Source organism: Ischnura elegans, chromosome X (assembly GCF_921293095.1).
Source record: "Ischnura elegans chromosome X, ioIscEleg1.1, whole genome shotgun sequence".
NCBI classification, from domain to species: domain Eukaryota; kingdom Metazoa; phylum Arthropoda; class Insecta; order Odonata; family Coenagrionidae; genus Ischnura; species Ischnura elegans.
Genome location: NC_060259.1, coordinates 72,815,271 through 72,840,771, shown reverse-complemented (window position 1 = coordinate 72,840,771; position 25,501 = coordinate 72,815,271). Strand labels below are relative to the sequence as shown.

At 37.8% G+C, this 25,501-nt stretch overlaps 1 protein-coding gene across 3 annotated transcripts in view; it reads left to right on the top strand.

Moving 5' to 3' along the window:
* LOC124170762 (VWFA and cache domain-containing protein 1) overlaps window positions 1-25,501 on the top strand; it is a 57,441-nt gene that overhangs the window by 5,393 nt on the left and 26,547 nt on the right. The window contains exons 1-12 of one of the 3 annotated variants that reach the window (XM_046549702.1): window positions 5,443-5,692; window positions 7,776-7,918; window positions 18,337-18,399; window positions 19,139-19,287; window positions 19,399-19,502; window positions 19,800-19,935; window positions 20,049-20,155; window positions 21,420-21,593; window positions 21,684-21,896; window positions 21,984-22,211; window positions 22,304-22,453; window positions 25,215-25,408. In XM_046549702.1, the coding sequence (XP_046405658.1) occupies window positions 19,157-19,287; window positions 19,399-19,502; window positions 19,800-19,935; window positions 20,049-20,155; window positions 21,420-21,593; window positions 21,684-21,896; window positions 21,984-22,211; window positions 22,304-22,453; window positions 25,215-25,408 (1,437 nt within the window). In that variant the 5' untranslated portion in view covers window positions 5,443-5,692; window positions 7,776-7,918; window positions 18,337-18,399; window positions 19,139-19,156. Of the gene's footprint in view, window positions 1-5,442; window positions 5,693-7,775; window positions 7,919-17,696; window positions 18,203-18,336; window positions 18,400-19,138; window positions 19,288-19,398; window positions 19,503-19,799; window positions 19,936-20,048; window positions 20,156-21,419; window positions 21,594-21,683; window positions 21,897-21,983; window positions 22,212-22,303; window positions 22,454-25,214; window positions 25,409-25,501 lie in introns of those variants that run through there. The other 2 variants (XM_046549704.1, XM_046549701.1) reach the window with 2 other exon arrangements.

Below are 25,501 nucleotides of genomic sequence, written 5' to 3'. Positions count from 1 at the left end.
ATTTTATTAAAGGCAGCTTTATTTTCTTGGGACCAAAAATTTGCACTAGTTTGCGAAAAACAATCAATGAGAGTAACAACATGTATACGACTACGAGAGTAACAACATATATACCATCCTTAAGCAAGTGAACCTGGCTGTATACTAAAAAAATATTATAGGGGATATCTAATAGAACTATTTTCAAACCATATTCCTTTTTTATTGTTAATTCCATTTTTAGTTTATATTTACTGTGTGTTTCTAATGTATCAAAAGTTCATCTGGAAGGCATTTCTTGTTTCGCAGCAATATGTAAAGAATTACGACTGTATTTCTGAAGGTGATCCCTCCAACAGACAATAGACTCTGGGTCAACAATAGCTCCAAAATTATTTATGTATGTATGATATTTAACTTTTTAAATTGTTTAAGGAGAAATACATGTAACTATTATGGAGAACTGATGATAAAAATAAAAGGTAGGCATTTCACCATTGCAAGTCAAAGCCAATGGTTAAAATCAACGGGAAACTTAAAAACGATAAACACGTTTTATTACATTTGGGATTTAGACGCTTGCATTAATATGGCGACAGGTATGAATAAAACCGTAGGAGAAAAAGATGACTGAATAATCGACTCACTATTGTACAATTGGCTTCATAAGTAAATGCCTAGTTGCGACAGGCCACAGATAGTAGGCATAATTCGCTTGACATTTTTCCACTTTGGAAAACAGGCACGACAAGAAGAGGAAGACTCAGAGAAAATCATAATTGAACAACACTAATTTCCAGTTCCCTCAGAAACGATAATAAGAGATATTTTTTCGAATGGATGAATAATTGAATTTGTTTTCCTCCCGCACGATAAAAGAATTTAATAAATTCTGGGTAGGACTTCGTCAAAGCCTTTCCTTTTTATTCGTTGACGGCTGGTTTCCTAACACCCCCTGCCACACGCTTATTGACGCGGCTTGCTGCGTAGTATACATATGTAGAAGAGTAGGTACTGAGAAGAAGTAAAGGGGGGAAGCTTCGCCTAATATATTGTGCACGAAAGTCTGCTCGTAGTCTAGACCCTATGTGGGAGGTCAATGGAAAAAATTCGCAAAGTAACCGATCTACCACCACAAATGTTTTCACAGGAAAACTCCTGATTGGTTTCACAGGATCAAATCCAGACCTCTAAGGTCTCCCCTGTCATCACACCACCAACCCTCACCTCACATTCCATATTACATCCCTTAAGTCTTCCCTTTCAAGATTTTGAAACGACATTCATTTGATATGTCTTTCAAAACTAAAGTTATGCGAGCATTTATTGAAAGAACGAAATTTGAGTTGCGGTTGGTTCGGCATAGTTTTAATTTCAGGCATTCGAGAGAAAAGAAAATCATATTTTGTAACAAATGAAAATGACGAGTCATTATCATTAGTCAATGTTGACCTGTAATTGATTTAAACATGCTAATAATTAGTGGAAACTATTGTGCATCCTTGCATAGATGTGGAAGAAGTGTACTTGGTATTTTGTGACGTGTCCTAGATCAATGAATTTATATCAGTATTAAGAATTTCTTTTTCTTACAGATATCCTTATAGATTGCCTCCTATTCCCTTAGGCAGCAGAGATAAGAGGTCTTAAGCATTTTCACGCCTAATTTGGGGGAAAGAAACCCTACTCATGTGTATGATAACAAGGAAGTTAGTTTTAGCCACGATGAGAAATACGAGAACAGGCCGGGTCGTTGTGCGCAAGTCAGTCGAAGTAAGCTAAAATCATGCATTGGGCAATTATAAATAAACGGCTCTCAAGACTTTTATTTGACTTTAATGCCTACCGACTGAGAAATTGAAAAAATTATCACGAAGTGAAAGGAGAGCCTGGACTGCCCAACAGTGAACCAAGCACTAGAGACCCACGCCGCTAAGTATTTCGCTGCAGCCCTTAGAAGGCAAAATGTTACAATAGGGTCGATTACTCAGACAAGGAACAGCAATTTATTATTAGAATTCGGTTGATGAAGTGGGAAGATTACTTACGAGGAAAAATGATTTTCTTCACTCAGCCATTCTCTGTTTAAAATGAAAAGATACGAGAAGGTACCCCCACGTGTCATGAGTTGGTGATGCCATTACATCTCTGATAAATCAGAACCGATCAGAGAGGGAAAGCATTTCTAACTAGAGAACCGTCTAGTTGCTCTCTTATAATAAAAGCCTAACCTTCCGAGACTAATAATTGTTGTATTTATTTTGTAAGCAGTAATTTTTTAATTGTACGCACAGTGGTGAATCTATGGGGGGGGGGCTAAGGGGACCATAGCTCCCCCCCCCCCCTTGGGTGTCCAATTCACTTTAGATAAAATAGTTATTTTATTCGGACCCCCACTACTGCTGGTCGGCTAACCCCCACTTAGCCTCCCCCCTATTTCCTATTCTGGATCCGCCACTGCTGATCCGCATCTTACTATATTTCTACTGTTTTCATTCATGTAATGAAAGTGTTATCGTCGGAAGAAATAATTAAAATAAGCGGCAATTAACTTCGATTGTTACGCGAGATATGCTTGGGAGTATCTAGGGGCGGTGACTCGCTCCGCATTAATTTGTGACGGTATCAAATTTTCTGCCAAAGTCTCGACACCTTCGATTTTTCACCGAGAATTGCTCGATGAGTGGACGACGGGTTGTAAACGGAAAAATTTGTCCGTGCCATTATCAAAATCGACGATAAAAGAAAGTCCTAAACTGATCTATTGTGTCAAAAACAAGTGTGAGCTCAAATAAAGACGTATCACTCGAGCTGAGAAATAGATCGAAGTAAGAATGGTGCATAGGAGGCAAAGGGGACAAGTAAGCTGGGCAAATCGCAGTGCGCAAGTCATTCAAATTAACCAATAATGCTGATTATTCATGGTTATAGGTAAACCTATTTATCTGAATGAAGCTGAACAAAACTGTGAATCCTCGCAATGGATTAACATGACGACTATTAACTTATCACTGTGAAGCTGAAACATGCGTTTCATTCGTTGATGATTGAAACATAATTCTAAAAAGGTTTCTTGAATGTTCTCGTGATACATGACCCTGCCTAATGCCACCTCATTGCATAAAATGTTTGAGTATATTTTGGATATTTTTTCCTGGGAGTCTCCCTCACGGAGGAACAAAGCAGACAGAGGAATCTATGTCGAGAAAAAGTTTACAATGCCCGTGAATCACCAAATGAATGGTCACTACGTCGTTAAATAGTTCTACTTTGCGAGTGCATTGAGACAATGTGAAGTAAAAGCAAAATGTAAATGAAGCAAAGGCTAAAGGAAGCGAATGAACCACCAAGGATATATAAAATTAAAATGAACGAAAATTTGACTGACTTACCATATCTTAATCAGCACACCTCTCCCATGTGACCTTATAAGGATTTCCCGCAAAATCTGATTTCACTTCACGCAATCGACAGCGACAACGGATTTGCATTGCTGTAAAGAAAGAAAAATAACAAATTAAATTTCGCCTCGACTTAGTTCTCGATTCAAACGATTACTATCCTTTGCAAACTTCTAGCCACACTATAAATATTATCACTAGAAAGAATTAAAATATGCGAGAATGTCTGAGTGAGCCATATTGATACATTTTTCAAGTAGAAATAAACGAAATTAAAGAAATTTATTGGAATTCAATCCCTACCGACTGAGAATTTAAAAAAAATTCGTTCCTAATAGTGAACCAAGCGCTGCTAGTAGTCACCAGTAGTCACCCATGTATTTCGCTGCAGTATTTAGGAGGCAAAATGCCACAGTAGGGTAGATTTTTAAGACCCGAACCGCAATTCATTATACGTATTCGGTAAATGGAAGTTGGGACTTTGTATTAGTTAAGAGGAAAGCCCGAAGATTATTAAGTTACGAGGAAAAATAATCTTCATAACTAAGCCATTCTCAGTTTAAAATGAAAAACATGCGAAGCTAACGCCCACATTTCACGATTTGATGACGTCATTACATCTCCGGTAAATTTAACCGTTCAGCTGGAACCAATCATACAGGGAAAGAATTTCTAACTTCTTGTGGTCTAATTTCTAATTCTTATTTCCAACTCCCTCAGAATTATGGCCCAACCTTAGTTTCAAAGAAGCATTCCACATTATGTATAAATGTACTCATTTCCTAGACCAATCCGTGGAATAAGTGGCAGCAAGGTGGAATATACCAATTAAGATTGGCAAAATATATGATGTCACAGATTCTGATTCACATCACTACATAGTTATGGAATATACGAATACTTTGATTAACAATTTTTGACGCAACCAATATAATACACTGGTGAAAACTTGAAAAGACAACGTCAGTACCAACTGATTATGACGGTTTAGAGCAATGCACAGTCCCGAGAATCGCCGATTCAAAAGCTTACATTGAAACCCTGGTCTAAAAATTTCTGGAGCACTTCTTACGACCTTGGTTCACGCTTGCCGAGAAATAGTGAATTTAAAATTTGAGAGGCGAGAGAAATTCACCACACACAAAAATGGATATTTCATACGTTGCAAGTATTTTGCAAGTCCCAAAACATGACCAAACGAGAACGGTTCAGGTAAACGAACGATGGAAACTTCCCTCCGAAAAATATATTCACGACCATCATATCGATAACGATTACATTACGTAGCCTCAAACATCGAATAAAATATGAGAATTACTCTTGATAAGCTTGAAGACTATACGGGGTCACTGGTTATCAGCACTTCGTTGAACACGATTTTCCGCAAAATTAATTTACTTTACGGGTTCCATAGTCACTCGCTACAACAATTATTTCACATGCCTAAAGTCGAAATCACACACAATCAACACTGAAGAAAACTTAGAAAATCCAAGTTGTTAACTTTTTTGGGAACACTCCCGTACTCACCTCTAAACTCAATGCAAGTTGCCGCCAGACTGATGAAAGATTTTCAGGAGAAGCATTGTGGGCCTCTTCGAGTGTCACGTGACAACTAGCCACCACAATAAATAGTTCCGATAAATTTAAAAAAAAGTAAAAATCAAGCTACAGCATAACATAAATAACTTATAATATATTTAAATCTATTAATTTTAACATTTGATGTTGCTTATTAATTAAATAATACGTTTAGGTGCGATTAGAAAATAGATTCGTTACGCGGAAGAACGAATTTAATTTTAAGTCTTCGCGGAATAACTTTAGCGGAAAACGTATCCTTCCGCGAGGGTCTCGATGCAATTTTTCCAACCTTTTTTCGCGCCTTCTAGAAAAATCATCCCATTGTGGGAGGGGGAAAATCTGCTTCAAAGGTCATTCAAAGACGTCATCCGCAAGATTATCATCGTTTCACGAAAGTATTGCATTGTTCCATTGCCTCTCGTAACAGTCTGCTCCGCGACGTAGAATTGGGCAGTAGTCATGGCTGTTTGATGTCGAGCCTGCCTTAATTCGACGGCCTCAGTAACTGCCCTACCCCGCCTCCTATCAGGTCTTACCCCCCTCTAGTCAACTCGTCACGAACCTTGGTGCCATTTCAAGCAACTTATTTCTTGATTAGACAGCTGATAAACAAACCAACCCTCTTCGTCAAGATCGCCTTCTTTCTCAGCAGTTACGGAGTTAGTGTAAGAAGACAGTGCGAAGGAGACTACGAAAGAAACATAATAACTCTTCGGATGGCCATTTACGTGAGTACGAGAATGTTTTACTGGCGATAGAACAATTCATAGGACAAACTTACTTTGAAAAAGTTATGCGATCTATTTTACGATAATGTTCGTAATTATTTTACTGGTTGTATTTGTAGGGTGGGAAGAATCGAAAAAAAGTGATAGGCATTTGTAAAATCTCGCTATTTGAGGTGTGATTTTTTCGTCAAAATAGCAGTGAAATTAAAGGACGTAAAAATCGGTCGCTAACTGATCTCCATGACAGTGTTGAAAGCATTAAAATTATTATTTAAATGAGATAATTTGCTGCACTTTTAAGTGGGTGGTTGAGTTGTACGTTAAGATTCAATCGGATTGCTGTTTTTGTGTTGCTTATCACTTTCCATATATTTACGGTTTCGGTAGTTCCACATAGTAAATTAAGAACTTAATGGTAAAGATCAACTCATCCGCATTTGCATGTATTTTCGTAATGTTTTTTCAATGAAATAATGGTAATAGCTTAAGGGCATTGGCGTGGTAGCGGTGGGAAAGTCGGGGAGTTCTCAATTCCTCTTCCTATCGAAATTCAGGAGAGAATGATCATATGCGAAATACCTCATAATGAACCCCTCCTACCCGGACATTATATGTGTATGGCTGTAGCAGTCGTTGTACATCGTTGTTTAGGGGGTTCATTAACTTCCATACCGCGACTTGGTGGTGTGCAATACCTGTTAGTGATATTACGTATGAAGCCTGATATACGCTGACGAGTGACTTTGTGGTTTTCATAAATTATTTTAAACATTGTTCAATAATCTGGTCATGCGAAAATTTTCATTGGTAAGCCACCTAAAAGCAATTGCAATATTTTCAATTTTCCCAGAAATTACATGGGTGGTTCTATCCCCACTATGTTACGACTGCGGCCTAGATTTGAATAACGGTAAAGGTAATATAGTAACTCACGCATGGCTCACACCAATGCGATGCCTCTTCAAGTGTTTATTCAAGTGTCGAATTACTCTATTTCCTGTGCCAATTCACATAACATTCCAAAAATCATTCCAAATTCTTTGTCCATCTTGATGATTATTTTCTGCCATTTGCGTGAATATTTTCGAGACCGCAACGATTTCAACAAGTTGGGCTAAACGATGAAATTTAGAGTGCCTGAGAAGTATTTTTTCTGCTGCTGCTTTCCCGTTGAGCTGCAGCGATGGCTTTTTCTCTCTGGGTTTCCGTCCGGGTTAGGCTCCCCAATTTCTGCCGACGTTTCGATGGACGCGTCTCACTAACAGTATGTCGGAAGTCCGAGAAAAATTCATGGCATATCAATTGCTATTCCCGTAAATACTGGGGGGCGGAAATGTTTCTCTAGGGAATGAAATTAACTGCAGGGGAATGGTGTGGCCAATTTTCTTCAATAAAAACCTTCGGTTTGCATAAATGTAACTTATTTCCTACTAACTTTCATCTGTTGAGGCGTTAGACCTATTTACCACTCACAATAAATCTCCAGCTATTTTCCACACGTTGATATGACCGGTTAGATCCAACTTCGCATTACCTCTTTTTGGGGTGAATCAGGTAGACTCAACTGGATCTGAACCTCTCTGCTCGAGTAAAGTGCCCATATACCAATACATACCATTCTACCCCCTAACCTTTAAGATCCCACCTCTTGTCCTTGCTTCGGCCTGCACTAGCCAACCAGGACAAGAAATGAACTTCTCGACCTGAGCTAGGATCTTATCTTCGAATAACTCCTATATTTTAAGCTTTGGTTTTTCTTTTGTCTCTAGACAGGTTTGTTTTCCTTGCCTAACTTTTGCAAAGCAGCTATCGGTCTTCTACAACTCCTTACACACCTCTTAGAACTCATTTTCAGTGACGTCGCCTTGCCACAGCTCCGTTGCTTATCAGTTGCCAGCCCTAGTTAACAGCTTCGATTTATTATGCGAAAAAAATGTGCTCATACAAAAACTATCACGCAGTGCCCAACATCAGCGCTGATATTCAGTTTTAGTTTTTAAGAGGACGCATACCTCGAGCTCAATCGGTCTTTTTTGTGACGGATTACTAGCTTAAAACTCATGTACCAACTTGGAATTTTCAGGGTGCATAAAAGAGATCTGCAAGGCAGCTGAGATGGGGAAACATCAGGCTGAGACCCTGCAAAGGAGCCAAACCCGTGGATGCAGTCAGCAGGAAAAGAACGAGAGCTGAAGCATTGAAGGATTCAGTGAGGCATACTGTACAGTGAGTACCTACCTGAGACAGTAGTGAATTTGTGTAAAAAGTGCAATTTTAAGCATAAAAAAGGAGAATGTCGAGCATTTGGTAAAATTTTCAATAATTGTGGAAAGCAAAATCATTTTGCAATTGCATGTAAATCTAGAAATTTGTATAATAATACTAAAGTAAAATCAGTTGACTTATCTGCCCCAGACGTAATTGATGAACACGATCTCAATTGAAAGTGTTGTGAACAGTTTAAGAATGAAAGATGATTCGAATGTCTGGTCTGAGACTATTAATGTTAATGGTGTAAACGTCAAATTTAAACTAGATATCGGTGCTCAAGTGAATGCTTTGGCTCACAGAATACTGACACATTGTAAAAGTGATAATTTGATGAAGGTGGAATTGAAGCCCACTTCATAAATATTAGAATCATTTGATGGTCATTAAGTGAAGCCACTTGGAGTGGCAAGTCAAAACACTACGCAGAGGAATTTTCAAATGTTCTGGATTTCTGGATTCCGGATTTGAGGTCCTCAACTGTAATTTGCTGGGAAGGTTCATCAAGAATTACTGAAAAGAATGAAAATTAACAGTGAAATCTACCTCTTTATCTAAATGAATTAATGAACCAGAACTTAACAACATCACTAACTCATGAAAAATAAGTGGTAAATTTTGCATTTTTTCACTTAAAAGTTATGAGAAAATGACTGAATGAGAAATACCTTTTTTGTCATGACTTATCTTTTCCATCCACTAACAGAATTGCCTGGTAGAATTGTAATATTGGGTCTGACTGAAAGACCCTATAGGAAATGAACATGAGCTGATTTTTTGGAGAAGTTTGCGATGAAGATGGAGTAGCCTTAACTCATGCAACTGAATGTCAGGCGAGGGAAGAGCATTGGAGGTTTCACTCTCCACCAATTTTTTTTCCTTTACGGCAACTGCCGTTGATACATCTGTTGAGGAGACCACTGGCCCAGGGCAATCCATCCTCGAATACTCCATTTTTCCAAATACATTGGAGTCTAGCTGATGCAGACACATGCAATCCAAACATCTGCTTAATGCAAACAGCTCTAAGACAAAATATTTTCAAAGAAATTGACTTTTTTATTTACAGTATAGTTATTTTCTTTAATATTTAGGTGATAAGCACAGTATAATAATTCTTTCATGTGCACATTTTAAAGTATAGTACGCAATAAAACAACAAAATCCATACAATATTCAATATTTTACTTAAAGTCAAAAACTGTACTGTGTTGAAAGTCATTAATTTTAAACAATCGAAATAAAGGAAATTAAATGAGTGAAATTAAACTCTATATAGAATTCTGATACTCTGGCCTACTTGCTATTAGGCATAAACTCAGTCATTGCCGTTTGTCACAGTATCGGTAGGCTCTAGGCCTATGTGTAGTTTTGCCATCGCCTCATTAGTTTTATTCCATATCTTATTGTACATGATGAATTTCGCATGGAATAACACACATTCTTACTTCAACAAGGTTGACTTTAATCTGGAATATCCGAAAAAAACACTCTTGCATGTCATACACGACCAGCAGGGTGAAGACGTTAAAAAAAAGAAGAACAAAATGCACCGCGGCGATTGGCCAAGATGATGTCACAGAAAAAACAAACATTACAACATATCTAATGTCTGCAAAAAAAACTTCGAATTTTACCTTAGGCAACATTCCAATGAAAAATATGTGTAGCTGATTTAATGATGTGTACGATTTTCTAGTGTAGGAGTTGCTTAGCTCCCCAGGAGAAAATTGCTGGCCTCATACCTGTTGGGGGTGTAAGATGCAATAAATAGACAAAACAAAAAAGTAAGCTTTTCGTACTTTTGACAAGCATTTATGTAACTGTTATTTTCTCTTTCTTGTTCCATCTCTCCCTCCCATTGCTGGCCTGAGGAGCTTATGGATTCCCACATAACTTACTCACTCGTGTGGCCATGTGAACCCATGATGGTTTTTGGCCTCGCAAACGAACCGCATTCACTCTTCTGTCATTTCTATTTCCAGTCCACATCTATTTACATCCTTTGGCACTTGGTCTCACAAACGCAGTCTTGGTCAGTCACTTGTCTTATCAATTGGTCTACAGTTAACAGGCTGTTTTATCATACCGGCTGTTAGTTGACAATAGGGCGGTTTCCTATTATTTTTTTATTGCCTAAATCGAAAGATTATTACTCCTGGAGTACGTATTTCACGCTTTTAGATTTTTAAATGACGATATCTATTTTTCGCGATTAAATGAAAAGTGAAAAATTTCAAGCGCGCGAAAACGCGACGCGTAAGTAGGAATGATGGGAAAAAGTCCGTGCGACGCATTTCTGGCTCCCCCTCCCGCCTTGTGAGGTGACCTTGATCGAGGCTCTGAGCGCTGATAGGACGCAGGATGCTAGCGGGTAGCTAGTACCTTGCTGGCTGGTAGCGCTTGGCTTAAAAAAGGTTTATCAATACCTTATCAAACGAAGAAAACTTTCCGACCTTTGCCAGTTTTAATAGGTGATTATTAAGACATGTTTCCCTGAGCTCTGTGCCTCATGCATGCATTGGTAATCTCAGACGATGTAAAACTCCTATCTACTCGTATAGAAACTAGGTCCCTGTGACGTCACGTGGAGTGGAATCGCATGGGCGCCAATCTGGCCTTTTTCAAATGAGGATAAAATTTGACCCTTGCCATTCGTCTAAACCGGTATTTCAAAAACCAAATAATTTGTGTATTATGAATACACTAATGGTGGGTAACGAATCGCAATCAATGCCTTTCGTTTTCTTTGATGAAGGAAACTACCCTATTTGAAGATGGGAAAATATAGCGGCTAAAAAGAAAGGGCTAGAAACAGGAAATAATGGAGACAGCGTTGGCTTAAGGGACCTGCCAACAGGCATAACTCCAGATGATGATGATATCCATCTTAAAAAATTGCTTTTTATTGTTGCAATTATATCTGGCTCACTAGATACGTATAAATCTCCCTCAGTTATCTTTTTATTTCTGATTCTTAAAACTACCCTTCCTTGGACTACCCTTCCTATACCCTTTAGCAAGGATAGACGGAGCGTATTTTAGAACATTGGCGGGTAGACCCTATCCTTCCTGGAGTGTAGGGTAAAGGTAGATGAAGGGTTGGGCCATTCTCAATGAAGGGTAAAGGAAGGGGAGCACCAATATGAAAACTAAAAATCCATAAAATAATATGAAAATAAAAAAATCGCAACATAATTATCGCAACTAAATTAAACGAATGAGGATTAGTTGTAACAGTGATTTCTAAAATTAGAAGACAGAAAAAAATCGCCCTTCGTGTGGACTTGAATCCGGGAACCACACACCGTGAGACCCACGGCTGCCAAGGTAGCCTTGCCTATATATTTATTTATTTGTTTTAGAAAATAACATTGGCATTCAAATCCCGAACATCACTCTCGCGATGTCTCCATGACAGCCATATAGAAACATTAGGCCCTTTTCACACAATTATAGCAACTACTTTTCCTTAGAGGACTTTTAAATATTTGTTGTGCATCCCGTCTAGCTTTGCTATCAAAGGCTGCTTATGTTATTTTACAGAGAAGAGGTTCCAAGGAAGGATGGACGAAGGATAGTCCTAAACTTGCCTTACCGTTAATTGAGTGTAGAGGAAGGGCAGTCAGATGGCAGGGGAAGGAGTCCCAAGGAAGGTATACCCTTACCTTACACTCAATAGATGTTGGATGAAGAACATGATATTAGAATACCGCTACATTTCCGGGTCCGACAGAAACCACAAATTGAGAGAGATATGAGAGAGAGATAGAGAAAAAATTGATTACTTCGGACTTGAACCCTCGCAAAATTTTCATTAAGTTACAGCGCACAGTATAGACCCACTCGGCTACGGAGCCATGTATTGTTCAAATTTCCCTCCCACTGGTGCAATAGAAAATACCGAAACTCGATTTCAAAACTGTGGCGAAAGTGGCGCCGCACCATTTGTTGCAATACTTTTGAATCCGACTGTACAAGACCAAGTGGTAGCGGAGAAGCAGTGACACGCTCAGTTTGAGTTCATGACGTCATCAACTTATCTGAAAAAGGATTAAGGTCATCAATACTTCGTCGCAAACAGCTCGAGAAGTAGGCTACGGGTCGAAAAACGGAAAGGTGCGTGACTATTAATTTTTCAATATCTGCCGCAATCGAAAATGAAAGTGGTGAACGAGCCCGTTGTCTAATATCAAAAGTTTTGTAGTCACATAAATAGATTGCTACAATAATCGCATCCTCCAGATTGAGTTGAAGGGCAGAAATGGGCTCGTTTACCATTTTATTATTCATGTATACTGCGTTAGTTTGAAAAAAGTAAAGTCCCGTATTTTCCGTCTTCTATAGTGCGTTCACCATGTAGTTGACTCTACGGGCCTTATGGAGAACAGAGTTGCCAAACTTCCACTCCGCCACAAGTCATCCCTATACTTCTCGAGCTATTAGCGGCGAATTGCCGACGGGCCTACCCCTTTTGTTGAAAATTTCTTGACGTCACTAACTTTTGCCGAGCGGCTCACCGATTCTCCGCTACTTCTCGGCCTCCCGCATCCGTCTCGCGTGATTCGTTGTCATTAGCAACCGTCAAGAATCAGGTATCTCTAAAGGGCTTAATGAACCACAACTTAAACGAGCGAACTTATTGAAAGTGGGTGGCAGCTTTTGCCTTTTTTTCATTTTGATGTCATGAGAAAACGACTGTCTGAGTGAGAAAGACTTTTTTGTCGTAACTTATCTTTCCTATATCTCTATCGAATGAATCATTTTATTTAGCTGCGATTTCTGGTCTGAGTGAACGGCATTATTGCATTTATTTCCGTTATTAACGGCAATTTCGCTATCCTAATTCCATTATGCTCATTGGTAACAAATATCACTCTATTCACATTGAGGAAAGTGATGCTACTACGCTGTTGAATGAATGGATCATCGAGGAGAAGGAAAAATAAGCGCCTTAACTTGCTGTTGGAGGCTTCTCCGGAAATTGAGCAGTAGTATGGATAAGGTAAGGAAGGAGGAAGTCTTCTGTCAGAGTAATACCACGCTGAAATCGTGACAAGCCGCTCGTTAGGAATCAGTGACATCATGAACTTTTCAGCGACATGATTGCAAGCAATGACTATTGTTCGCAGGTTGTAGCGAGATAATTCTTGATTTCCATACCATATTAGAGTGTTGGCGAGCAATCATAAATCACCGATGACGATTACGGTTTGATAAATTTTGCTTGGCATGGTTTATTTCAGCAAAAGTTTTTTTCTAATAATTTACATCTCAACTACTCCAAACAGATTTTTCAGTACTATAAGATGAAATTCGTAAATGTTGATTGGTAGGGAAATACTCATCCAACCTTCTTTTAAGGTGAAATAAGTGTTTATTAGTGTAATTGGTAGTTTTATAATTATTTTGAATATTTTACTATCTATATTGGCTAACTTATTTTTCAATCGTTTACTTTTTATTTAGTAAAGCGTAGGATTTTGAAAATATTGTTTAAGATATCTTTCCACTTCAAAAAAACTGCGCATTTAATGCTTTGAAGCATTCCGGAGGAAATTCCGCTAAGTACTCCCTTCATCCAAACCATCTGTTTCTTCCGCATCTATTGTAAAAGTTTCCTACATGTACTTGCCTCGCGTCTAGGATTTGAAGTGACATCAGGTGTCCCACAAGGGATCGTAATTGGCCCCCTGTTGTTCATTATATACAGCTATGAACTCTGCTCCCGAAAGAGCGGTAAAATACGCTTATTTGCTGATGACGCTGTCATCTATCGCGAAAGTAGTGATTATTCATCATCATCACTGGTCAACAATCCTAGGATTGGTTTGACGCAGCTCTCCACTCAGTTCTCCTATCAGCTAATCATTTCACTCCTACGTATTTCTTCTCTTTCACATCTCTCTTTACTTGTTCCATATATTTTGTTCGGGGTCTTCCTTTTCCATTCTTGCCTTCCACTTGTCCCTCGACGATTGTCTTCATCAGGCCATCATGTCTCAAGATGTGGCCTATAAGGTTGTTCCGTCCTCTTATTAAGGTTTTCATGAGGCTTCTCTTCTCTCCTACCCTTCTTAGGACTCCCTCGTTACTAACTCGGTCGATCCATTTGATTTTCATCATTCTTCTGTAGCACCACATTTCAAAGGCCTCTATCCTTGCTTTCTCCGCTGCGGTCATTGTCCATGCCTCACTTCCGTATAGGAGCATACTCCAGATGTAGGTTCTTATAAATTGTTTCTTTACTTCCATATTTAAGTTTCCCGCTGTAAGCAGGTCTCTCTTTTGGTGGAATGCTCTCTTCGCCTGGGCTATTCTGCTGATAATTTCTTTCTTGCTTCTCCCGTCACTAGTTATCTTGCTTCCCAAATAACAGAATTCATCCACCTCTTTTAATTTTTTGCCTCCCTATTTTAACGATAGTGATAGTGATTATTGTGAATATGAAATTTTATCATCGGATTTCAACAACGTTCATTTGTGGATCCAAGGGTGGCGACTCGAACTTAATCTGAGCAAATGCATGTCGGGACATTTTTTGCAGAGTTCGTCTTGCTATATCCATGTTTATGCTGTGGATGGTATTAACATAAAGGCAACAGACGAAGTGAAGTACCTGGGAGTCACGATAACCTCGAACCTCTCATGGGGAAAACATAAAGAATATTTTCGGCATAGCCCTGAAAAAATTAAGATTTGCCAAGCGTATTGTGGGAAGATTTTCGGATGAGAAAGTAAAAGATAGGTGCTATTTCGCACTGGCCCGACCACACCTTGAATATGCATCGAGCGTATGGGATCCGGAGCATAAAGACTTAATCCGCGAACTTAATAAAGCTCAAAGGAAGGCTGCGCGGTTCGTCAAAAACTGCTACGGGCGTACAGAGAGCGTTACCCAGATGGTAAGCGAATTAGGCTGGGAGCCGCTGGAGACTCGGAGGCTGCGCGCTAGGCTTAGATTGCTTGATCAATTGAGAATGGATATTTTTAAGAGCGACACGGAGAACAAAATACAAAAGCATCACTAAGTATCCAGGTCCAATAGAAACTACAAATTAAGAGAGATGTTTTGCCGAACGCATAGATATGGGATTTTTTTTCCAAATCATATAACTTAAACAAATGCTAGCCGTAATTTTCTTTGATCACTCGCTTTTCATATGTAAACAGCTGGTGTCCTAACACCTCCTGCCACACGCCTTTTTAGGCGGCTTGCGGTATAGTATGTAGAATCTACATTTTAGACGTATCTTCTTCTTCAGCGTCCGATTTTCCGCGTGGCAATGCGCCACACTCCAGTCTAAACTCTTCACTAGCCCTTTCTTAACACTCTTAAGTAACGATGCCCTCGTTGGGACACATTAGAAGAATTTGAAATATTCATGTAAATGGCATTTTCTTCGAATATCGGTGATACCATCTTAATCCAAGTGGAATATAATTCCTTATTTTCGCTCATTGAAATATCGTAGTATAATATACAATTTTAATAATTCCTAGTGAATACTTCTGACGAATATTTCTCGGATTCTCAGCCAGGTTAATTCTTCCATATAAGCCGACGTTTCGAGAGACGACTTGTCTCCCATCTTAAAGGCCATGCTACTCTTTGGAAGTCCAATTTCACACTGAAACGGATCGACCGTTTACCGAGGACAACAATGCAGCTCAGGTGTCGTCCGATTGGCTGTAGGTCTTTTGAAATTCTTCACGTTCAACCCTAATGTTTTTTATACAGCTGATTACAGGTCTCCATGTTTTGCTAAGATGCTTATATAAAAGCATTAACCTGGCTGGAAACCCGAGAAATATTCACCGTAGTCTAAATCTGAAATTAAATGCTATGTCGATGTTGTAACATGATGCATTCCCATTTTTATCAGTATTTCGAATATTTTCGTATATATTACTGGCATCTTATTTTTTATTGTTTTCTTTGTATTTAACGATGCCCACGACAAGTGATATGCCGTTATGCCATTTATAACCCAGGGCTGCTTCTGGAAGGTATTAAATTTGATGACTTCTCACTTTAAAAATGTGAAAATTTTCTACTTAATCTCAATTATTGTGGCAGCCGCATATTTCGCGATTTGACTTTACGGAACAAAAGAGCATTCTATTTAAATTTGTAATCAAATCATTATTATTTAATATTTGTTGTTATAAGTTCACTTTAAATTGGCAGTATTGCTGTATGTGTATCTCTTTATTAAAATAAAAAAAATAAAAAAAAATAAAATATTTGGCTCGCGAATATCAATGGGGTTGGAATTGCATGATGGCAGCTACCTGATCACAGCTACCTGAGTTTTAAGGTCGAAAGAGGAGTACATGAGTATTGCAGTGTCGTTAGCATGGCCTGCTTGAGGATTTCAGTCTTCAATGATGGGTACTCTTACGCAGGGGCGCAGCTAGGAATAGAGGCTAGGGGGGGGGGGGGTTTCAGGTGCAACTAATGCATAGGGGCCTGGGGGTGTGGCATACCCGCCAGGGTAAGCGGAAGGTGCGGAGGCCCTCCGCCATAAAAAATAAAGATAAATGGTTCAAAATGGTGAGTTTTACAGCATTCTGAGAAATGTTATTAACCCTTGCACTATTCTATAGCTAGTATTAATCCAATTAAGTAAAATAGATTAAATTTCTCTGAGCTATCCCCCAAAACCGCTGCGCCAGTGCTCTTACGAGAGGTCATATCGCACCGTGTCGCCTTCCATTTCAAAGGCGATGTTGTTCGGTATAATGGGACCTCTTCTGCGAAGTAACTAGAAATCGCCCTAATTTTCCACGAAGTAATTATCAGTGGCCCATAATGATTAAAATATCAACGCAGTTAGTGGGAAAATTCAGAGATAATTCCATTTATCCTCAAATGGCACTTCTGTTGGAATTTTGAGCACCCCGACACGGATTCACGGTCGATCAGAGGATCAGCGCTTAGCAAATGAATTGAACAATGAAGCTCTTGAAGCCATTCCTGCATAGAGTTGCAAGAATTCATCCATATTGAAAAACGTACAGAAGGCATGGGAATTATTTTCATCTAGTGAACTTCAGTGAATTAGAAGCGGATTCTATCATTGGAGTTTTGGTTGCGGAATTCCAAGTATCGTAAAATATTACAGAATAACTACTTTTCTTGGATTGGGGAAATTCCCGCCTCTTGCCTTTTCCCCTTCAACATTCACCACTCCCCTACAGAATACCCAAAATTGCACACGAGCACGGTTCTGTAGCGGTTTAAAACTATCAAGAATGAAGAAGAGAAAACACGACAATGTTTTCATGAATTAATGTTGGCGCCAGGAAGAAGTGAAGCCTATAGTAGCGAATAATTTTTATTCAATGAGATTACAAGAAATCATGTTAATGAGCATATTCCCAACTCACGATCCAAAAATGTTTTCATTCCCAATGATCATTATAAGCATTGTATACTTAAGTAACCACTCCTTAAGAAGAGACGGGAGTGAAAGATCCAGTGTTCAAGTCATTTTTCCATCTGCTATTAATAATTTTTTGGATTTCATGGTCTATTTGCTAAAAAAATTCAGTTGATTGGATATTTATTATGTATTTTATTGTTAAGCTAGCGCAATTCTTAAAACGAAATCACTCTGACTGGCGGCATTTCATTATCCAATCAGAGTGAGTGGCGTAAGCGGCCGGTCTCCGTCTTCACAGAGTTCTCAGGTTTACTCATAGATGGCCTTTCATTAGAAACAAGCGAAACTCGTGCAAGTCGTGAAGACAAGGTTTTGTTTATGTTATTTCGGACATGTGTTTATCATCGATTAAAATGCTTCTTCGTTTGAATGACGAGCCAGAAAAGAAGTCCACAGTCTACGGTAGTGCCATTAGATGATTTCCGGAGCGTTGACCGAAATTTTGTATGCTTTGAGTGAACAATGTTTGATGATAACGAAAATGACAAGTTTTCGTTTATCTGTGAAATGGCCTCCTGCTTTAGGAGGCCTTCTATTCTGGACTACATTTTGCAGCATAATGAGTTCCTATTGTTTATTGCGAAGTGAGAATGGTTATGTTTCATACGTGAATACTTCAAAACTCAAGAATGAGTTGGGATTAGATATTCCTCGCGATGTATTAGCTAATGTTGTTGGCGATGAAGTTCCTGTTGAACCTATCCTTGGACTGTACATTCAAGACTTAGCCTCTATTCTTGCCAGAAAATTGAATGCCATTGGTAATGAAGAGTTGGGTGTCTCAAAGATGCAGGTAAGGAAGTGGTGTTCAGTTGATAAATTCAATACACATCGTGAAATCATGTCAGGTTCCACACTCACTATGTTTTCTGTTATTGAATTTGGTTTTACGTATTTAATTTATTCCATTTTACTTTCTGTACTTAGGAGGTGTATGATTCTTTAACATTTTCCGCTGCAGGAAGATCTGAGAGGGAAATTGTTTGGGAGGTAGGTAAATCCTGAGCTGATTGTTGATGGTACATACATCCTCTGTTGACGTTTGTGGAGTATAAGTAATGCAAATGATGAATCTAACTTAAAATTTCCTTCTTTACTTAGTACCAAATACCTACTCGGTTACCGGGTGACGTTTTCTGTGTATGTCATTGGAATGGGTGCATTTAATCTCTGCTTCCTTGAAAAATGAACAATGTTAATCTTAAGTTGCTCAAGGCATTTTAAGTTCATGGGATATTAATGGCTGGAAGTAAAACATTATTGAAAACAGAACTAGCTTAGTAGTAGTAGACCCCCCCAAAAGCCTTAGAGAAATGAAAAAAATGTTTCAAACTATTGTCTAGTTTGGACGTATATTAACTGCATCTACTTAAAGTTTAAATTTTTACTTGCCAAAATGATGTAAAATGTATTTCCAAGCATTTAATTTTTTCAATTTCCCATTTTATTTATTTTTTTAATTTCCAAAAATTGTCCCTGTTGCCTGGGAGGGGGTCGTCCCCCTGATCCCCCTTTTTCCCCAAAGCATATTCCTAGTTACGCCACTGCTTAGGACTTGCGAAAAAGTCTGTGGCAAGCATGGGAGAGTAATTCAAATACCTTCTAAGAGTAATAGTAGGAAAGCAATAGGCTATTGTGAAGTAAATTTCATCTTTCTCAGCGCACATGTGGCAATTGTAGGCCCTAATTAAAATATTGAAAATTCATAATTTTGTCTTTTGTTTTCCAGTTGGCCGATAGGCTTCAGATGAAGTTGCGGAAATACATCGCAGTTCTCAATAAAAGTAAAGCTGCTATTGAAGAATTGTTTTGGAGACATCCTCATCGCCCCTATTCGTCTGCCTACCCTTGTTGTGACGTTCCAGAAAAGAGCATTATGTATGTTACACCCAAAAAATATTCATTGAACAACAAAAATCATATCCTTCCTCCTTAGGTTTTGGTCGAAATAAGGAAATTAATATGCTGTATTTTATCTTTTATTAACAGTTATAACGAACATTTTGGTGCAAAAGTGTCTAAAGATTTCACTTGTGATATTACACCAGCTTTGGGACACTATGTATATAGTCCTGGACCCAATCTAACAGATGGTAAGTGTAGTATTAAATTTCTTTTTAACATATGCTAATGGACTGGTGTTATTGGAGTGAAAAGGTTCTCATGAAATGTCCATTAGAGTATATTCTGTGACCATTTTGGAAAGCTTTGCAATCGAAGTTTTAATTTTAGCCTGCTTAAGGAACATATTTCTTCTGTCCAAGACATTGGTAAGTGCAAAGCTATGTTTATTGTAGTCTGCTTGTGTATTCAATGTAATTTTCTATGACAAAGGTATACTATAGAAGAAAAATATTATGCCTGCTACAAGGTCTGCTATTATTTTTCAGTGTTTTCGTCAAATTTGAAGTCACATCCCACTATTAAGTGGCAGTATTTCATATCAACATCTGACATTAGTAGTGAATATCCTGCTCACCATTTTGACAGTGGTCCATCATGTCAGTATGAGGACACTAGGCACAGGTAAGATGCAATTGTATACTGAGTACTTACTTAGTGCGATGTTTTCCATGGGTATTTAAGCTTGCCCGACCCTTTGCCATGCTCATCTTGATTCCCGTTTTATTTTTTCCTAGGGATGTGTTTCTGGCCACAGTGCTGCCTTATCGGAAAGTTGTTGTGATCATTGTTGACCATGGACATTCTTTAAGTAAAAATCAACTCTTCACAGCAAAAGCAGTTGGTAAGTGGGAGTAATTGTTTGAAATTAGTAATAGTGGTAGTGTTTTTGGCTTTCAAATGTAATATATGAATTAGGAACATTATTTTTAGTTTTATTTATTTAAAATTTTCACCTCCGTTATGATGGTGAATACTACTAATAATAATTAAAATTTATATCTAATTACGAAGACTGTCAAAATATTATGTAGCACTTTGTAGTTGGCTCTGCCGAACATATTTTGGAGATTTTACACTGAATGCTTTTATTTTGTTTTTGTCCCTATGATCATCTGTAAGAGGAAATTGTAGGGAGTCTGTTTTTGTATGTTGTGAAAGGAAATATTTTAATCTGTATCAATGAGTGTGTGAATCCCCTTGCTATTTGTGTATTATTTACCTCATTCAAGCTCCCAGTAAGTTTTAAAAGTGATATAAATAAAATCTTCTCAGGAATGTATTCTTTGTTAAATTCTGTGAAGAAGTCTGGAATGGAATCATGTTGGTTTAGATGTTAGTGTCTTGGCTTCTCACCCTGGGGGTCTGGGTTCAAATCCAGTGTTATTTAGGCATCGGTGGAGATTTTTTTTACTGCCCAATCCCTGGTTGATTGCTTGTGGAGGGCACCTCAAGTACAGCACTTAGTCTGTCGGATGGGACGATTAGCAGTAGTCTCCTTGGAGCGTTAGGCTTATGCTTGCACTAAGTTTCTCTCTAGTCTTCGTTCTATATCCTTCCATCATGGTGAGTATGATCTATGCTCTGATTCATGTGTATTCAATATACCTGAGGAAACAGGGTCTTCAACAATCCATCCAAAAGCAAAATCTAGGAGAAGCAGCCTGGAAAATGCCATGGATTGTTGGGGAACCCATCATATCCTTACCCATCCCCATTTGCTTCTTCCTCAGGGTGCACCCAGTGGCCTAGCCAGGGGGGGGTCCGGACCCCCCCGAAATATAAAAACACAATTATTGTCCTCCACAAAAGAAAACAAAATATTGAAAAATCTAGAATTTACAAAATGTTTCTTTAACAAATTAAGTTTTTTCGGTTATGAAAATTATTAAAATTAGTTAAAAACCCATTACTTGGTGCCCGGTTTTTTTCAAAAATTTTCATTCTGGTTTTGGACCCCCCCCCCCCTGGACAAAATTCCTGGCTATGCCACTGGGTGAACCCAAGGATACCTGGGATCGCTCATAGGCTAGGATCTACTCTAGTCTAGACTCACTCCTCCATAATTTTGCTGAAGCACTGTTTAATTTTTTCTGTTTTTTTTCCAGGCAAACATTTGATTTCCCTTCTGTCTTCTTATGACTTGGTAGGTGTCCTTGCATTGTCCAATGAGGTTACATATCCTGGCAATGAAAACTGTTCTCAGCAAGCCATACCCTTTGCCACCCACGAAACAAAGTTTCATTTTAGTGGATTCATTGATGCATTGAAAAAATCAAGAGGTATTTTATCATTTTTACTTTGCTCAGTTGATGTTTAGTTGTGTATATTCGATATAATCAATTATGTAAAATTTTTCTCTTTCATTTCAGCCCCGACCAACCATTCATTGGGTTTTGAGCATGCGTTTAAATTAGTGAGGCAGTTGGCACAGAGTAGTGATGTCTCCGAAGCCTTAATCATTTATATTTCTCGGGGACTCCTTTCATCTTTAGAAGATGCAAAGGTTGTTCTGGAAACAATTGCCCAGGGTCGCTCAAGTGTGAACATCTCTGTCATCATTAATACCTGTGCTGTCATCGATGGTATGTAAGATTGTGCGTTACGATAAATAGTGCTTAATTAGCATCCCTTTTGTGCGCTTGTTGGTGTTCACGTGTTTTTTCTTTTAGATGGGAAACCACTGATGTTGGAGAAACATTTTCTGGAGGATATTGCGGATCAGAATTTTCAGAAATACAACATTTCCCTCAGTGTTAAGGCCACTAAAGGAATCATCCAACCTGTCAACTCAACTAAACACATGAGTTTGATTGCTGGAAAATTTTATTCTGTGTTTAATGTGTCTGCCAAAAATGAAGCTCTTTATTCATTGCCATTTTGGGATAATGTTGGGAAAGGTAGATTTTTCTTCCACATGTCCGAATATTATCATGAAATCACATTTATTAAATTCAAGGCGGTAACATTATGACTTTCTTGTAATTTTCAGGAATGGTTGTCAGTATGTCCAAGCCATGTTTTCATTTGGATGAAGTTGTTGGTGTTGTTGGAATGGATTTACATCTGAGTGACTTAATGGAAGACATAACTTATTTTAACAACTATGGCAGTACATATTCATTTATCATTAATAAAAAAGGTATGTTTGAAGTGGAAGAAACAATGATTTCTAGTTAGTGTAAGGTTTATTGGTGAGTTGGTTTTCTATTCATTACCTTCACTGATAAATTAATTTATGCATGCATAGTTCTTTTTGATCAAAAGCTAAATTTTCTTGGAGTTACACTTTCTGAGAGATTTGGAGATGTTATATGGACAGTATAGCTCAAAAATTTTATTGCTCTATATTTTACAAATAAGATTAGACAGATGGTGTCAATTATACGTATTATCAGGGCAGAATACTTCCCAGGTAATATATAATGTAAAACTTCTTGGAAATATATTCAAAGCTGTTCTTTTGGCAACATAATTATTTAGGATAAATTGGACATTTTTGGCTAATAATATGTACTATTATGCTTTGAATTTCTATAAGCTTTCATTGCTTATTTATATGCATGCCAATTTTCTCTAAAAACTGCTATGTTCATTTTTTGGTGGAGCAGTAGTAGTAAGTGTTGAAGGTTCTATTCTCCATATCGCCCTCAATCGGGGAACTTCTAACTAATAAATGCATTGTTGAAGTGAGGACTTTTCTTATCTACCAATGGCTGCTGGCGGAATTCTTAATGGCATTTCGGTGTTATTATTCTTCTGTAGGAGATAAACTATATCAGGACCATTGGAACACTCATGCCCATGATAGTTCTCCTGTGTTTGTTTGAATGTATCATGTAAATAGATGCAATATTATCATGGAAGGGCCATGTCTGGAAACAAATCTATATTTCCAATTTATGGGAATACATAATTTGCTGTGGTACATATCAGTTGGTGATAGTCAGATTTTTCTTCGTCATCAAGCATTAGAAACCATGTGCGCACATCGTCAACTTCTCTATGAGGCAGTATTTTTTAATGACACTTTTGTTGGTGATGCTATATTTTCTTTTAACCATACGACTTTATTGGCCTGACAATGTGAAGGTCAAATTTATATAGAGAACGTTTTTGAATAGAGATTATGCACTAATAATTGTCCACAATTGATCTTACTTTTATATGGTTTATGAGCTTTTTATTTTTATGGTATATGCATAAGAATAAAAAGTTCAAAGGGAAAAATTGCCTTCAATGAGGAATGTGTTGCTTGTGATGGTTAAGCAACTACATTAAGGCTGATGGCCTCTGGGATCCAAAGAATCCATCAGCAAAAATTTGGGGGGGGGGGTTTGGTGTCTGTTACCTCTCTTGTTCCTAAGCCTCCCCTGTGTTGTACATACACATTTTGTTACCTGTTCTGTTCATTATCAACCAACTTGTCATTTGTGTTTAAGGCATTCTAACTTTCTATTGTTTTATCATATGATTTCATCCTAGGTAGTTCATATATGTTAACTTTTTGGTGTCCCTGTATTTATTCTGCATAATGAAATACTCTCAGTCAATATCTTACTCTGGGTTGACTGTGAAGATCACATCATGCAGTTTTTTCTTTATTTTTTGAGCTCCCTTGTCTCAAATTTTTTTGTATATTTAAAGATATTGAGTCGGTACGGCTTGCATTTGTGTACCCTAAGATTTTTTATAATGAATGCAAGTGTTTTGGAACAGGAAAGAGACTTGATTGCATGTTATAGTACAAGTCCTACATTTATCATAAATATGATAGTCTTCTTTTTAATAATACCTTTGTGATTGTGGTATTTTTTGGATGCTGTTCAATGTGGACCTGTTTTTCCAGTTCAGCCTTATACCAATTCTTACTGCATTTTTGAAACTGTAGCAGGTGTGCAAGGTTGTAATGAAAAGGAGGTGATATTGGCTTTTAGGGGAGCTAATGTGTTGTTTATGTCGCTTGTAGATAGAAGCTTGCCTTCTGTTTTAGTGTTGTTGGTCCATTTGATGGAAGTAAATTTTCTTGGCCCTCCAGCAACATGTATTCTGCTTATTAAGAATACATAGTTATTTTCTCTATTTCATGGTCCATAGAAAATAAGTTTTAAGGAAAATTTACGCACCCTTGGTAATAAATATCATAAATTACTGTCTATATTTGTACATAAAACCTGAGTATCCATGCTATGGATTTGGTCATGGGATGCTTGGTTTTATCGCTAACAACTGAGTGAAAATGGACAGTAGGAAGTGATCTGATATTTTACCAGTGGTAGAAAAAGCTATGTACTAACAAGCTACAAGTTACATTCTTGTTTTCAATTCTTTTTCTTGAGTAAAATGCTCCTGGAAACTTAATGCTTGATTTATAATTTGTTGTAATCGTTGTATTTTCTCGGCCATATCTAAGAATCTTGCATCTTCCACATCCTTGTTAATAGCTTTTTTTTCCATGTTCTGCCACACATTCACGACTTAATTTTTACGTATGATGGTAACATTAATGGTTGTAGTCATTTCATTATCAATGTCATAATTCTGAGGTGTTTTTCAGTCAATATCTAACTTTAATTGAATTCCACTCTTGTGAAGCTGTCTTGAATGTACGTAAATGATAATAAGGGTAACATGCTTGAAGGAAGTGTAACCTTCTGTCTGAAAGGAGAATCTTGCATATTATCCTTCTTCAATTCAAGCTAAGGGGTTGTGACTCTTTCTTTTGCAATTTAATGACATCACCTGAGCGTTACTATTTCAATGCAATATTTTTTTAATGATTTCGAATTTCTTTTCCTGTTCATGTTTGGGAGGAGGCTTTTCTGCTAAGTTACTTTTTCAGCTATTTTCATCATCATTATCGAAAGTTGAACTTATTCAATTTTGATTTTCCCTTTTTATAGGTTATACCATCATGCATCCTTCATTTCCACGTCCTATAATGACTTTGGAACAACCTATGCTTACTGACATTGCAAATGTGGAAAATGTCATTGATTTTGCCAAGATTCGTAATTTGATTTTAACTAATATCAGTGGAAGTGCTAAGCTACCTTATAAAACAAAATCTCCAGTGCCAAATTTTGGAAAAACTAAGGTAAGTTTTGCTATCAATTATATTGTTGATTTTATGTGTGACTATTGGATGCTAGCAAATGTGTTCCTTAGATTTATAGCTCATGATGAGTAA